General features: G+C 44.5%; 1 protein-coding gene across 4 annotated transcripts in view; it reads left to right on the top strand.

Moving 5' to 3' along the window:
* Nucleotides 1-13466, top strand: part of Ehf (ETS homologous factor) — a 39985-nt gene that overhangs the window by 12553 nt on the left and 13966 nt on the right. For 3 of the 4 annotated variants that reach the window (XM_034496409.2, XM_076929351.1, XM_076929350.1), the window contains exons 2-3: nucleotides 7138-7237; nucleotides 11485-11730. In XM_034496409.2, coding sequence (XP_034352300.1) covers nucleotides 7141-7237; nucleotides 11485-11730 — 343 coding nt within the window. In that variant the 5' untranslated portion in view covers nucleotides 7138-7140. Of the gene's footprint in view, nucleotides 1-5107; nucleotides 5239-7137; nucleotides 7238-11484; nucleotides 11731-13466 lie in introns of those variants that run through there. The other variant, XM_034496410.2, reaches the window with a different exon arrangement.

Genomic DNA, 13466 nt, shown 5'->3' with positions numbered 1-13466 from the left:
CAGAATGAGGACAGGGAATATAACCACTAACCCTGATGATAAATCTGCTCCCTGGTGCAGGGCCTTCTCAGTATGCTTGCCACCTTGTGATAGGAGTAAACAGTAAATCCTTTGACCTGGGAAGTTATGGGGGGGAGGGGGGCAGTTACATCATAATGGTATGTACGCATGTGTATATATATATTAGTTATCGTGCACATATATGTGCTGTGTATAAGCTTAATAAAGGTATAAGGCAGTTCAGTGGTACAGAAAATGCTGTGGCCACCTTTGAAATGGGACTGTGGGTACAAATGACTTGACTTGACGCTCCTGAGCATTGTTGTTAGACTGAGTTTGAATTTCCATCTAGTTCCAATCTTGCTGAGCCCCTTGACCTTGAACAAGTTGCCTAACTCCTCTGATCCTCCTGTTAGATGGCGTAATGTCTCCTGGAGTTGTGGTAACCATCAGCATCCACTCAGATAATGGCTCAAGACTTTAGCACATAGCTGGCACATTTAAAATATTCTCAAAGTTTTAGTTACTATAATATAACAGAAGCAATTTTTTTAAAAACAGTATTTGGTCCTTATTGGGCACCCTACCACTGAGCAAAAGAAAGACCTGCTTCTAGCTGAGCAAGTCATGTTGGCCTTGTTTGCCATTTCTGGAAGATTCTCTGCATGCACTAGAGAAGAGGCCAGTAGAACAGTCTTTGCCCTTGATAGGAGTTCTGAGGCTGGCCAGAACTTCCTGTGAGAGACAGGGCTTCATTACCTTGTCAGAATTCTAAAGGTTGCCTTCCTTTGTTTTTCTGTGTCTACACTCCAGATTTCAGAGCCCAATCATTGTAGTCACTGAGCATTCTGTATTAAGGGATCACACAGGGCAGAGAAGCTCATGGCCATGTTTTGTTAGCGCCATGCTACTCTCACCATCTATTCTTGTCCCAGCGCAATAACCAAGGGCTGTGGGCATGCAAAACCCGTGGTCACATAGAGCTTGGGCATGTGTACCCTTGCACTGGGCTTGGCAGCCTCAGGCTCTATGTGGTTGGTGAGAGGTTAGGGAACTGGTGGGATGGGGTCACAGTTTTCAATCCCTCAGGCAAGAACTGTGCCCGTAGGCAAATAATACGACTTCTGTGAATAGTCCAGCTGCTGACTGCTCAGCTGCGGTATCAATACACTGCATCCACTCAGCAGCACCAGCTGAGATAGAACAGGAACCTGGAGAACAAGCTCAAGGCTTGGCTGCTCTGGCAGCTGGATCTGAAGAATTGTGCAGATGGCAGAGGTCTGAGGTTTTGTTTGAAATGAATTCAGTGCTCAGTTTTCTCCTTGGAGGTTCAAAAATGATGAGAATCATGAATATTATTAATATTATAATTATAAAAGTCACCTAACGTATGCAAAATATTCATTATGTATCCAAAACTTTTCTAAGCCTGTGTTGGCTGTCCTCACTTCTTTTTTTTTTAACTAAGAAAACCTTAACAGAATATCCTCGTATCATAAATGAGGAAATTGAACCTGGAGAAGTTAAATAACTTGTATGAATTGCCCTGTTAATAGTCTGGCAAAGCTAGGACTTAAAATACGGCATCCTGACTCCATAGCCAATGGCTCCTAGACTCTTGCACCCTCTTGTTTCTGAAGAGTCTGGTTCTACCCCAAGAATGTTCTTAAAGCCAGTCAATTTCTAGCTTAAGAAGAGATTCATCCTAAGAGCTAATTAATATTAGACAGAGGCCACATGTATGATGCTTGAGTCCTTTCCAAACATTCTTGTTTACGTTTGTAAACTCCACCTTTTGTCAGCTGTAAAGAAGATACTACTTCCCCATAATGAACACAGCCATCAAGATCTCAGCCTTCATGGCATATGTCATGACCCTTGGCATTTAAGGACCATCTTGGAGATACAGTGACTTGAGCTGAGTAGAAATCTTCTGATCCCCTTGAACACGTTCTTCAAAGTCAGAGCCATAGAGACTCTGTGGCTAGACCTTGCCTTCTCCCATGTGAAAATCCCCTGCTACCAGCAGCAAACATCTAAGACTCTCAAATTTTGTTCAGGTCAAGTGTTCCATTCCTGCTGTATGTGTTTTCCCCAAGTGGTCCATTCTATGTGTGATGTCTGGGATGGCCATTCTCTGGAAGAGAAGGGAGCCTTTGATGGAGGCCTAGAGGAAGCATAGTCCCAGGGCATCATGTAAGCCCAGAAGCCCCTGTGGTTAGCATCTTGGAGTCGTATGTTGTTTGCCCATCCATCACTTCCACTGGCCTTAGTTTGAACCATAGTTCTCAACCAGGGGTGACTTTGCTCCAGGGGACACTATAAAAGAAAAGGGAGCTTCCAGCATGTAGTATCTAGTGGGTAGAAACCATGGGTGATGCTACATACCCTACCTGTGTGTGATGACTTCCACACCAAAGAATGTCCCAGCTCTACCTGCATTCCCATTTCTTACAACAGGATTCACAGTGGACCAAGGAATGGCTCCTTGACAGATGACTTGGTAAAGAAAATGTGGTCCATATATGCAATAGACTAGTGTGAAGCCATGAAATGAATAGAATCTTGTTATTTGTGGCAATGGGGATGGAACTGGAGGGTATCATGGTGAAGGATAAACCCAACATAGAAAGACAAACACTGCATGTTTGCTTCCACTCCTTGGTGGCAGGTTAAATAATGATCTCATAGAAGAAGAGAGAATGGTGGAGTTAGAGGCTAGGAAAGTAGCAAGGAAGTGGGTAGAGAAGCCAAGGTTAGCAGGTCGCAAAATGCAATTAGAGGAAGAATTAGCTCCAGTGTTTTTCAGAACAATAGTGTAACCACAGTCTATAATTATTCATTTTGTATTTCAAAGCAACTGGGGCAGAAGCATTCCAAATGCAAGCAAATGACTAATGTTGGAAAGGAAGAAATACTAATTATATATTTTATACACGTATGAATTGCCAGACTGTACCCTCCAAAATATGCACATATACTAGGCCTTAATTAGAAATTTCAAGAAAGAATCATTCAGCACCAAATTTGGGCTGAGGGAATGCTGAGAAGCTGCGATCGGCCCCTTTCTGGCATGAGGAAGATGTAGTCCTTTGTGCCCCTGCCCTGCCCTCTGACAGTACTGTCAGTATCCGTCCCTCAAGTTGAGGCTGGAGAGAAGTGAGTCCTGTTTCCAGGTCATCTTGAACACATGGCACAGAAAGCCCCTCTCAGTCTCCGATGTGTAGACTGAGTCCCAGCACAGATGAGATGTGTTATAGCAACACCTTGACATTTGCTGCTTCACGAAAAGAAAAAGAGGGCTACTTTTAAATTGGGTTGTGTGCACGCCATGCACTGGATTTGGACACTTCTAAAGCCACTGTGTTATTATTATTCAGCTCTTCTTTATGCTTGGTGACACAGGGCACCCCGCCTCTCACCCTCACCATTGCCTGGGTTCAGAATGAGGAATAGATTCAAAGTCACAGAGCCAGATGGAGCCTGGAACCTGACTGGGGTCCTGCAGATCCTAGACTTGACTTCACACATTTAATAGTGCATTTTTGTTTTTTAAAGAAAGCTATGCTGAAGGCAAAGGTAGGGAGCTGAAAACAAGCCCTAAATAATCCCTGCTCCTTTTAATTAAAAGGGTAGCCTTTTACATTCCATAAACCAATCAGTGTACAGCATGCAATGTCTATATTAGTACACGGGGGTGTGGGTACGTTGGTCATAATCGGGCTTTTTTATAGTTCTCAAGGCACATTTATTATCCATTATCTCATTTGATCTCTTCAACCGTCCTGAGAGGCTGTTGGAGGACAAATATCTACATTTTAAATTTGAAAAGCTGGGCCTGGAAGGGAGTAGACTTGGCTAAAGGCACTTGGTTAGTCTAGTCCGACCAAAGTGCCTCTGTGGCTCCCTGTGGCTGCTGTGTGTGTGTGTGTGGGGGGGGGGTAGGATTGTCTCTATTCACAAGCCTGGGGGAGCTCCAATGAACTCTGAGTCACTAAGGGTTAAGCCACATAAACTTTTTTATGAGTGGTAACCATTTAAAGGGCCCTGTAAAAAGGGCCCCTCACTATGCTGCTTGCTTTCCCCTGGAAAGGGGGGTGCTGAAAGGGTTTGGGAGGGGGTGTAGTGGGGAAGATGAACAACTGAGACTCTGTAGTTCCAAAGGCTTCTCTGTGAGCTGGGAATAGTTATGGATGTTTCCAGGCGAGTGTGTCGAGAGATGACATGTGCCCCAGGGAAAGGAGCCTGATAAGAAGCTGAGAAGTAGTCTGAGACAGTACATTCTTTTAAAAAAATGTTTCTATGCTGCTTCTTATTAAAATTTTCTTAGATTTGTTTTTCACGTGTTTATGTGTGAGAGTGTTCTGCCTACATGTATGTATATGCACCTTGTGTGTGCCTGGTCCCTGAGGGGGTGAGAAAAGGACACCAGATCCCCTGGAACTGGAGTTAGGGGTATTATGATCCACCATGTGGCTACTGGCAACTAAGTCAGGGTCTTCTACGAGAGCAATAGGCGTTCTTGCCTGCTGAGCCACCTCTTCAGCCCCAGTTCTTGTTATGAACATCTAAGATCTTGACATAAACAGTGTCAGGTGATTCTTCTCAGGCTTTGAGTTTGGTGATATGCCCATTGTGTACAGCTGGGGCAAGTGAGGCCCAGGAAATTTTGAGCCAGAAGGATACAGAGATCAGCAGTGAGCAGAGGAACTAGAGTGTCTGTTCCCTCCTCAACTCAGAAGAGTAGGTCCAGCCCGTATACCACCTGCCTTCTCTTAGGAAGTAGAGGACAAATCCCTGAATTGGGGAAGAGGGAGGCACCTACTGGATCCAGCAGGTCTTGTCCCCACCAGTCACTTTGAATCAGCCCTGCAGGGGAGTTCTGGGAATGGATGACAGGAGGCCTATCTCTGCCATCCTCTGAGGCTGCAGGGTTGCTCTCTCCAGCAGGGCTGGGCTCTGAGCTGCAACCCTTTCGGGGGTTAAAAAGTAACCTTTCCACTGCTTGTGGGTGAGCAAACGCTGCCAAGGAAGAAACCCAGCCTTGAGCAAACAAAAAGCCAGGGCTGGGCTCTGTCCCTCCCCAGCTGCCTTCTGAGTCTCACAGACTTTCTTCTGCCTTAAAGCCCCTGAAGGATGAATTAGCATAGGGGTATTGTTTTAAAAAGCCAGATGGGAAAATGCCTCCCTTACTGTGTGAAAGGAAGGTTTGATCTGATTGGTTTTCCTTCTCTCAAGGTGAGAATGAAAAAGGTTTCTGGAAGGGGGCTTGAGAATCAGTTTTACCTTTTTAGATTGAGAAATGTAGGCCCAGGGTTGGTTTGCGTCCAGGTTATCCACAGAGGTAGCCATTTTCCTCACGGTGGTTTCTCTTAACTGTGTCTGACCTTGTGCCAAGAGCCATAAGTGTAGAACGGTGTTTGATCTCTAACCAGTGTCGGGGTAGATGTCATCATCTGCATTTTTACATACGGGAACGAAAGGAGGGCTGAGAGATGTTGAGTAACCTGTGTGAGTTCACACTCACTCAGGCTAGCAAGTGGGAGAGTTGGGAGGAATCCCAGCTCTCCTGGCTTCAAAGCTCTCCTGTAGGTGCCAGGAAGGAGGCTGCAGCGCTCCTGTGCTCCCTCCCAAGCTTCTCTAACTGAATTGTCTTTGTTGCTTCTATCTGGCTTGCTTTCTTCACTTTCCACTCATGCCCGGTGTAAGTTAATGTGCTCACCAAGCATCAGTGACGAGGTCGGCAATTTACAAGTGGTGTCTGATCCAGTTCAACTCCTAAGTGCTGCTCTGTCCTCAGGACCTAAAGGTGGTCCTCAGCTCTTCATCAGACTGCTAATCCTTTGCTGAATTAATGAATCTATGGGTGTATTATATGCTTTCTCAAGGTTATATATCTTTTCTCGATAAGTTTCTACACAGAACCAACTATAGAGGAGCTGAATTGGTGTGTGTGTGTGTGTGTGTGTGTGTGTGTGTGTGAGAGAGAGAGAGAGAGAGAGAGAGAGAGAGAGAGAGAGATATTTTGAGGGGAAGGACCATTCTGTTGACATGGGTAATACCTGAGGATGTAAAATTTCCTCCAAATAGGACAAAAAACCCATCCCTGATCTGTGGCTATCCACACTGCATCATTTTATAAACAATAAGGGGTAATGCTTCTAAGCCTTTCGGCTAAGATACAGTATGAGGAAGGAGAGACTGTGAATAGGTTCACTAGGCTTCAGAAAAAACCTGCCCCCCATCCCCATGATTGCACACACTCCTGGGCGCTAACTTGCAGTGTGGAGGGTGACCAGTTTGGGAGTAGGCACATCATAAATGTTATGGATTTTTTTCTGAGATGTAAACTTTTTACATTGTTTCAATGTTCTAGACTGGCTCTCAATGAAAATTGTTCTCCTGGGTCTCAAGGCTAAGAAGCCAAGGAAGTTGTCTTGAGGATGATTTCAAAGCCTGTTGGATGTTCCAGGTCTCTATCAGAAGGGATGCTATAACTTTTTAGCAGAACACAAAAATCTTAGTTCTCTGTACTGGAAAGACAAAGTGTCTATCACAGAAATCAAAGGATTATTAATCTTAGCCCAGAGTCAAAAAGCTTAAGGGGCTCTACTTAGATTGGATGCAGACTCTCAGATGGCCAGTTGACCCCAAGGAGAACTCGGCACTGTGGAAACGTTCCTTGTCCCTAAGTGTGGTGGCCACTCATGTGGGGATGCACAGTATTGTCTCACACAGGGACTAGGTCTGAGATTTCACTGATCGAAATTTCACCTCAAATAAGACCTCTCTGGTATTTTCACTTTTGTGAAGTACTTGGATGCTGGCCAGGCTTGCCCTGCAAGCAGGCATTGTGTTTTCCTCCCGGCTTCGTTTCTGATCAGAGATTATTCATTTATGAATGGGTGGCTGTAAAAACTTGCCTCATGCATATGAAAATTGAACCTGGAAAATTTTAATTGCCATGAGTTTTGCTTTTGCTGAAAGGGCTGTGGCAATGGGTGGAAGGGCAGGTTCCTTTTCTCCTTTCTTTCTTTTTGTCTTTCTTTCTTTCTTTCCCAAATGAACTCCATGTTCCGCACTCTTCAGTGGCATTTCTAAGAGGCACAGATTAAAGGACTGTTTGATCCCTTGCAGATCATGATTCTGGAAGGAAGTGGTGTAATGAATCTCAACCCAGCCAACAACCTCCTTCACCAGCAGCCAGCCTGGACGGACAGCTACCCTGCATGCAATGGTAAGGCCTAACCTCTCCTGGTCTTCCTTTCCAACTTGATGCTTGGAAAACAGAGGTTTTATTCATGGGTTACACGGAGGCTAGGAACAACTCTAACCCTCTCTCTCTCTCTTTCTCTCTCTCTCTCTCTCTCTCTCTCTCTCTCTGATAATTGAACCCAGTGCCTTGCCTAATCATAGACCACTGATCTATACTTTTTCATAGGAGGAAACTTTTAATGCTGGAGGGCTCCATGGACCTCCAGGGCTCTATGCCAAAGCCCATTTGAGACAGACCGCCATTTTCTCCCAAAATGTAAAGACCTGGGTTGGCAATAAAGGTGTTAAATGAGATATTCCAAGGGACGGGAGACTCCTTGTTGAAACTTTCAGTAGTGTTTCATTTGGGATATCAAGATAGGATCAGGTAGGTGAGTGTGCACACAAGTACATACATTTGTATTTAAAACATACACACCACACACACACAGAGGAGAGAGAGAGAAAGAGAGAGAGAGAGAGAGAGAGAGAGAGAGAGAGAGAGAGAGAGAGAGATAGATAGATAGATTGCTTGTTTACTGTTACTTCCCAGTTTAAGGAAGAGATTGGTCAGGAAACCAGGTGTTGCCTTGCCTTCTAGTGCTTTACTCTGGAACATATAGACTCAAAGTAGGAGGACCTGGTGACAAGACTTGTAGGTAATGTTTGGTGATCCAGCCTGTGGCGCACAGTGAAAACTGAATTAGGGGCCCCGTGCTTCACTGTGAAGGCATTCAGCACAGCCAGGCTGCTGGGACTCAGAGCACTCTTCACCTGCTGCTAATTTCCCCTCCAGAGATGTGGCGGCTCACGTTTACCCAGACACACAGAGGTGTTCTGTCAGAAGGAAGAGCTTGAGAAGCAAGAGCGAGGGGAATGGCAGGGTGACATTCTCCGCTGAGTGGTGGGTCCATGTGCCACTCCTCTTTTAATCTGGAACCCCAACCAAGCATGGCAGGAAGAATGAACAGGTGGCCTTCCTGTTTTAGATTATTTGTCTCCTCAAATTGCTGTCCTTTCTGGACAGTTACATATTCTGTGGCAGACCTCGAACTTGCTGTGGGGAACTAGAAAAAAGCAAGTCTAAATCGAGCAGGAAGTCTGGGCATGCCGCAGGCATTGTCTTGCTGTTTGCTTTGGGGAAAACTGGAGCAGTAGATTTAGCAGGGAGTACAATTCAGAAGTCATTTTTATTTCTTTAACTCTGGAGGTCCCAAAGAAGACCCTGGTCTTTATTAAGACTGAAGGGGAGGGAGAAGAAAGCTGAATGGTAGAGAATAGAACCCTCTGGGTTGTCAGTTACCTTGACATGAGGGATGCTGATGATTCTCTGCCTGAGGAGGGAGGCATCTTCTTCTAGCCAACTTCAGGCAAGTTTTTGTCTCTCCCTTCTCAGGCTTTAACTGAATATCAGAAACTTCGTGTAATTAGGTTCACATTGAGTGCACAGGAGAGAGGATCCCAGGCTAGCCACATATAGCAATGGAATTATTTCAGGAATAGAGGCCATCAGCTAACAACAACAACAACAACAACAGTTCTCATCTTTAAACAATGTCACATGTGAGATACAATAGTAATAAAAATAGTAGTAAGGACTTGGAAACATCCACTATAGACTTTGTATTTTGCTGGAGAGTTTCTCTGTACCCCAAGTTTTAGACTACTTTTTCCCAGTCCTTACTCCCCTTGCCCTGTTGCTGTCCCCTGTAGGGGAGGCTGTGGGGATTCATCTGTTTGGCTGTAAGATGGAAGCCACGAGGCTCATCCTGCGAGTGGCAGGTAGCAATGGCCGTCACCTTGATATCCTGACTGATCTTGACTTCTTGCTCTTGTAGCCTCTGAGGTCTGGAATCAAAGGCTGGATTCTGAAGGGAGAGAAAAGTGAGATTGCCCGAGACTTTCCCTGCTTCCTATACTTCCTCTGGGTAGGATAAAGGGTTAGCCCCCAGGCATTATGGAGTCCTGAATCTTCTTGTCACTCTACAGTCCAGCAGCAGCAGCAGCAGCAGCAGCAGCAGCAGCAGCAGCAGCAGCAGCAGCAGCATGGCAAAGCTTGTCAAGAATGCAGAAATTCAGGCCCTAGCCCATTCCTACTGGATTGGGATTTGCAGAGACCCTGGTGATTGTAGTTGCCCTGAAGTTTTAAGTAGTTAGTTAGCCAGCATGATTTTGAAGGGACAGTTTTAGGAATATTTTCTTTGTAATACATTTTCCTCACAGAATGCTGTCTCCTGACCATGGCTTGGCCATGGGTTCTGGAAACTGGAGTAGCTGTGAGCACTCATAGGAGACCGAATTTGGGTCAATTCTGTACAGTTCTCTTAAGTGAGCACAAGTCAGCCATGTACATAGGACATTAACATATATCTTGCTCAGCATTTACCCACAGGAATGCACTTCACATCTTTATCCAAATTACCTCACACTACATATCTATATCCCTGCATTATTTGTGCTTCAGCTGAAGTGGAATATTGATTATGTAGTGAGCTTCCACTATGGCCCCAGTGGAGTTTTTATGGATATATGAAGATGAGTAAGATTAGCGTCCATGACCTTGGACATACAGTTTGCAGAGTAGAACAAGCCAGGACTCAGAGATCTATAAAGATAAGCAAGGCATGACAGGTACCGTTGAGAGAAATCACAAGCTTGATTCCTGGAGGTTCAGTTTTCAAAGTAAGTTAGGGAAATGGCGGTGGCTCTAAGTTCAAAAGAAAGGGAGCCTGGAATTTAGTATCAGTAAAGGGAAGGATAGAAGGGGGCCTGGGGACAGACGGCACAGGAAAATAAACACAGAGGACACAGGTCACTTCAAAAGCAGTTAGCAAAGTGCTCCAGGGCCTGATGTGGCAGTTCTGTGTCTTATTTCAGGGAATAGTGCGATACTACTGAAGGAACCTGAGTGCCAGGTGTCAGAGCAACCATAGCCATCAGCCAGGGTGAGGAAACATCACATGGTCAGCAAATGGATTGTGTCACTTCAAGGAAGAGCGAAGCCATTAGAGAAAAGGAAGATAAATTGAAGACCCCATTTTTGATTGAAAGTAATCTGTATTTGATGGCTCTCAGCTTTTATCTCTTCTCTCTCTCTCTCTCTCTCTCTCTCTCTCTCTCTCTCTCTCTCTCCTTCCCTCCCTCTCTCTCTCTCTCTCTGTGTGTGTGTATAAGAGAGGAAAAAAAAAAAGAGTGGGAAAGAACTATCCACAGTCCTCTGTATCCTAGGTTTCTACACCTACAGATCCAACTACATCCTAATAAAAAAAAAATGTATCCGAGGGCTGGAGAGATCATCGTACATGGCTAAAGTGCTTGCTGGGCAAGTGTAAGAATCTGAGTTCAGAGTCCCCAGTACCTAGGTAAGGCCAGGCAGATGTGGGAGATCACAGCTGTAATTCCAGCACTGGAAGGCAGATAGATGGCTCACTGTATCTCTCTGGCCAGCCAGTCTAACCAAATCAGTGAGCTCCTTGTTCACTGAGGGAACCTTGTCTCAAAAAATTCGGTGGAGAGCTATACTAAACACCAGAGACTGACTTCTGGTCTCCATATACCCACTCAATACACATATGCATGCACTTACATATACACAGACACATGTACACACACACACACGCACACATATACACACACACACTGTATCTGAACTGAGCAAATACAAAATCTTTTCTTGTCATTATTTCCCAAACAATCCAGCATTAACTATATACAGAGCATTTACATTGTTGTGGGGATTGTAGTTATTCTAGAGATTTTAAAATACAGTGGGTAATATGTAAGTTATATGCAAATATGGCATTGTATAAGGGATGTTTTTGGTATTCATGAGGTGTTCTGGCAAAGTTAATGTATTTGCATGAGTACAATCAGCTAGAAAGTAGATGAAACTATAACCAACTCTTTCATGTTGGTACTTTTTTGAGGGTAGGGTAGAGAGTGAGTTCAGAGTACTTCAGGTGTCGTCTATTACCTAGTATTCAGAGATGGACATCATACTAGGAAGAATATGAAAATGCCCTGCCACAGCTGGGTAACCCCCCTCATACACACACACATGCTAGGACTTGCTATCCAGAGCACATTCTGTATTCAGCTCCCGTGGTGATGCTCTCAGGATGGGGGCAAAGGTTATGTTCTCCATTACATTACCCACAGCCATGCCTCTTGTGTCTGAGACCACTCAGGAACAAGCAGGGGCCACTCACAGGGTCATGTCCTATTTTGCAGTTTCCAGTGGTTTTTTTGGAGGCCAGTGGCATGAAATCCACCCTCAGTACTGGACCAAATACCAGGTGTGGGAATGGCTGCAGCATCTCCTGGACACCAACCAGCTGGATGCTAGCTGCATCCCTTTCCAGGAGTTCGACATCAGCGGAGAACACCTGTGCAGCATGAGTCTGCAGGAGTTCACGAGGGCAGCAGGCTCAGCCGGGCAGCTGCTCTACAGCAACCTACAGCATCTTAAGTGGAATGGTGAGTAGTGCCTGGGAAGAGCAGGGGCTCCACAGCTGGCTAGGCTCCTTCTCAGGAGTGACATCTCCAAATTACCATTTCCCAGGACAGAGAAGTAGCAGAGAGAGAGGAGAGGTACAGAGCCTAGGGTATGTATGGTATGTGTCTAATCCCTTAGAAACATTTATGAAACTTCTTGTGGTTGCCTTCATTTCCAGAGAGACAGAGCTAGCTGAGTTATCCACAGGATACTTGTCACAGTAAGACAAGATTTTCCATATATATGTGCATGTATGTATATATGTGTGTGTATGTGTGTGTATGTATTTTAAATATTATTTTACTTGAGGCATTTAAGTGTTTTGCCTGTGTGTTTGTGTCTGTTCCATATTTGTCCCTGGTGTTCATGAAGAGATCAGAAGAGGTGTTGGGTCTCCTAGAACTGGAGTTATGAATGATTGTGAACCACCATATGGATACTGGGTGCTGAATCTGGGTTCTTTACAAGAACATCAAGACCCTTTAGCTTCTGAACCATCTCTCTAGTCCTCCTTTACATTTTCTGACAGAGCCTAATAGCTTCATTTTTAGCCATTCATTTGCTTGTTAAAGATCATCAATTATAAAAAACAAAGTAATTTTTAAAAAGAAAAAATATTGACCTAAGTTTTAAATTTTTAATTAGAATTTTTTTGTCCTGTTATCTTGAGTTTGGGTTGGACTTTGTGGTTATATACCTGGCCTTGAATTCTCTCTGTCACTCAGACTGCCCATGAACTCAAAAATCCTCTTTAATTAGCCTTCCAAGTTCTAGGATTACAGGAATGAATAGCACACCCACGCCAGATCCCAGTTCTTAAAATGGGCATCCGGTGTATTTAAGAAGACTAGTGAAACTAGATCTGTGTCTCTGGAGTACAGAAGGCTAGCTCCACCTCTCCCCCTTTTCTTTAAATGTATAGAACGGGGGCTGGAGAGGTGGTTCAGCAGTTAAGAGCGTGCACTGCTCTTGCAGAGGGCTTAAGCTGGTTTCCCATACCCACATTAGGGGTCTTACAAGTTCCTGTAATGTCAATTTTAGGGGATCCAACACCTATGATGAACCACACTGCTTCTGTGCTCACATGTACATACCTACACACAGAGGCACACATACGAGGACATACATGATACAAAATAATAAAGAGATAGATATTTAAAAATAGATCTATAATAAAAATATTTCTGAAAAGAGAATGACTGGGCTGGATACACACAGACTGTTTCTGGAGTGATTTCTGGAATCGTTCCTAAAACTTCAAGGTTCTCTCCTCAGGTCTCACCTTCACGATCTTGCAAATTGTACATGGTGACAGTGTGCACACACATATGCATACATACATAAACACACACATATATACATACACATACATATACAGAGAGTTGACCCATTGGAAAGTGTGCTTATGTCTCAGCCAAGCCTGTGTTTGACAAGAAACCAGGGCTCAGTGAATGTGAACTCTTGCCTGCGTTGACAGCCTGCCATCATCAGGGAGTGTGGCAGTGACACTGGCGGCCACCATGCCGTTTTGGACGAGTGGTACTCTGGCATTCTCTTCACTCACCTCATGGTGGTAGTTACTCATTTTTGTTTGTTTGGTTTTTTTTTTTTTATAACCAAACAAAACGAGGCTCTATTATTTAAATAACCCACAGGAATCTTTGCATCAAGCAGACATATACTAGAGGAATTAGAAGTACCATCTCTAATTATGTCC

This window comes from Arvicanthis niloticus, chromosome 2 (assembly GCF_011762505.2).
Source record: "Arvicanthis niloticus isolate mArvNil1 chromosome 2, mArvNil1.pat.X, whole genome shotgun sequence".
In the NCBI taxonomy this organism is placed as follows: Eukaryota; Metazoa; Chordata; class Mammalia; order Rodentia; family Muridae; genus Arvicanthis; species Arvicanthis niloticus.
This window is presented reverse-complemented; position numbering and strand designations above follow the sequence as displayed.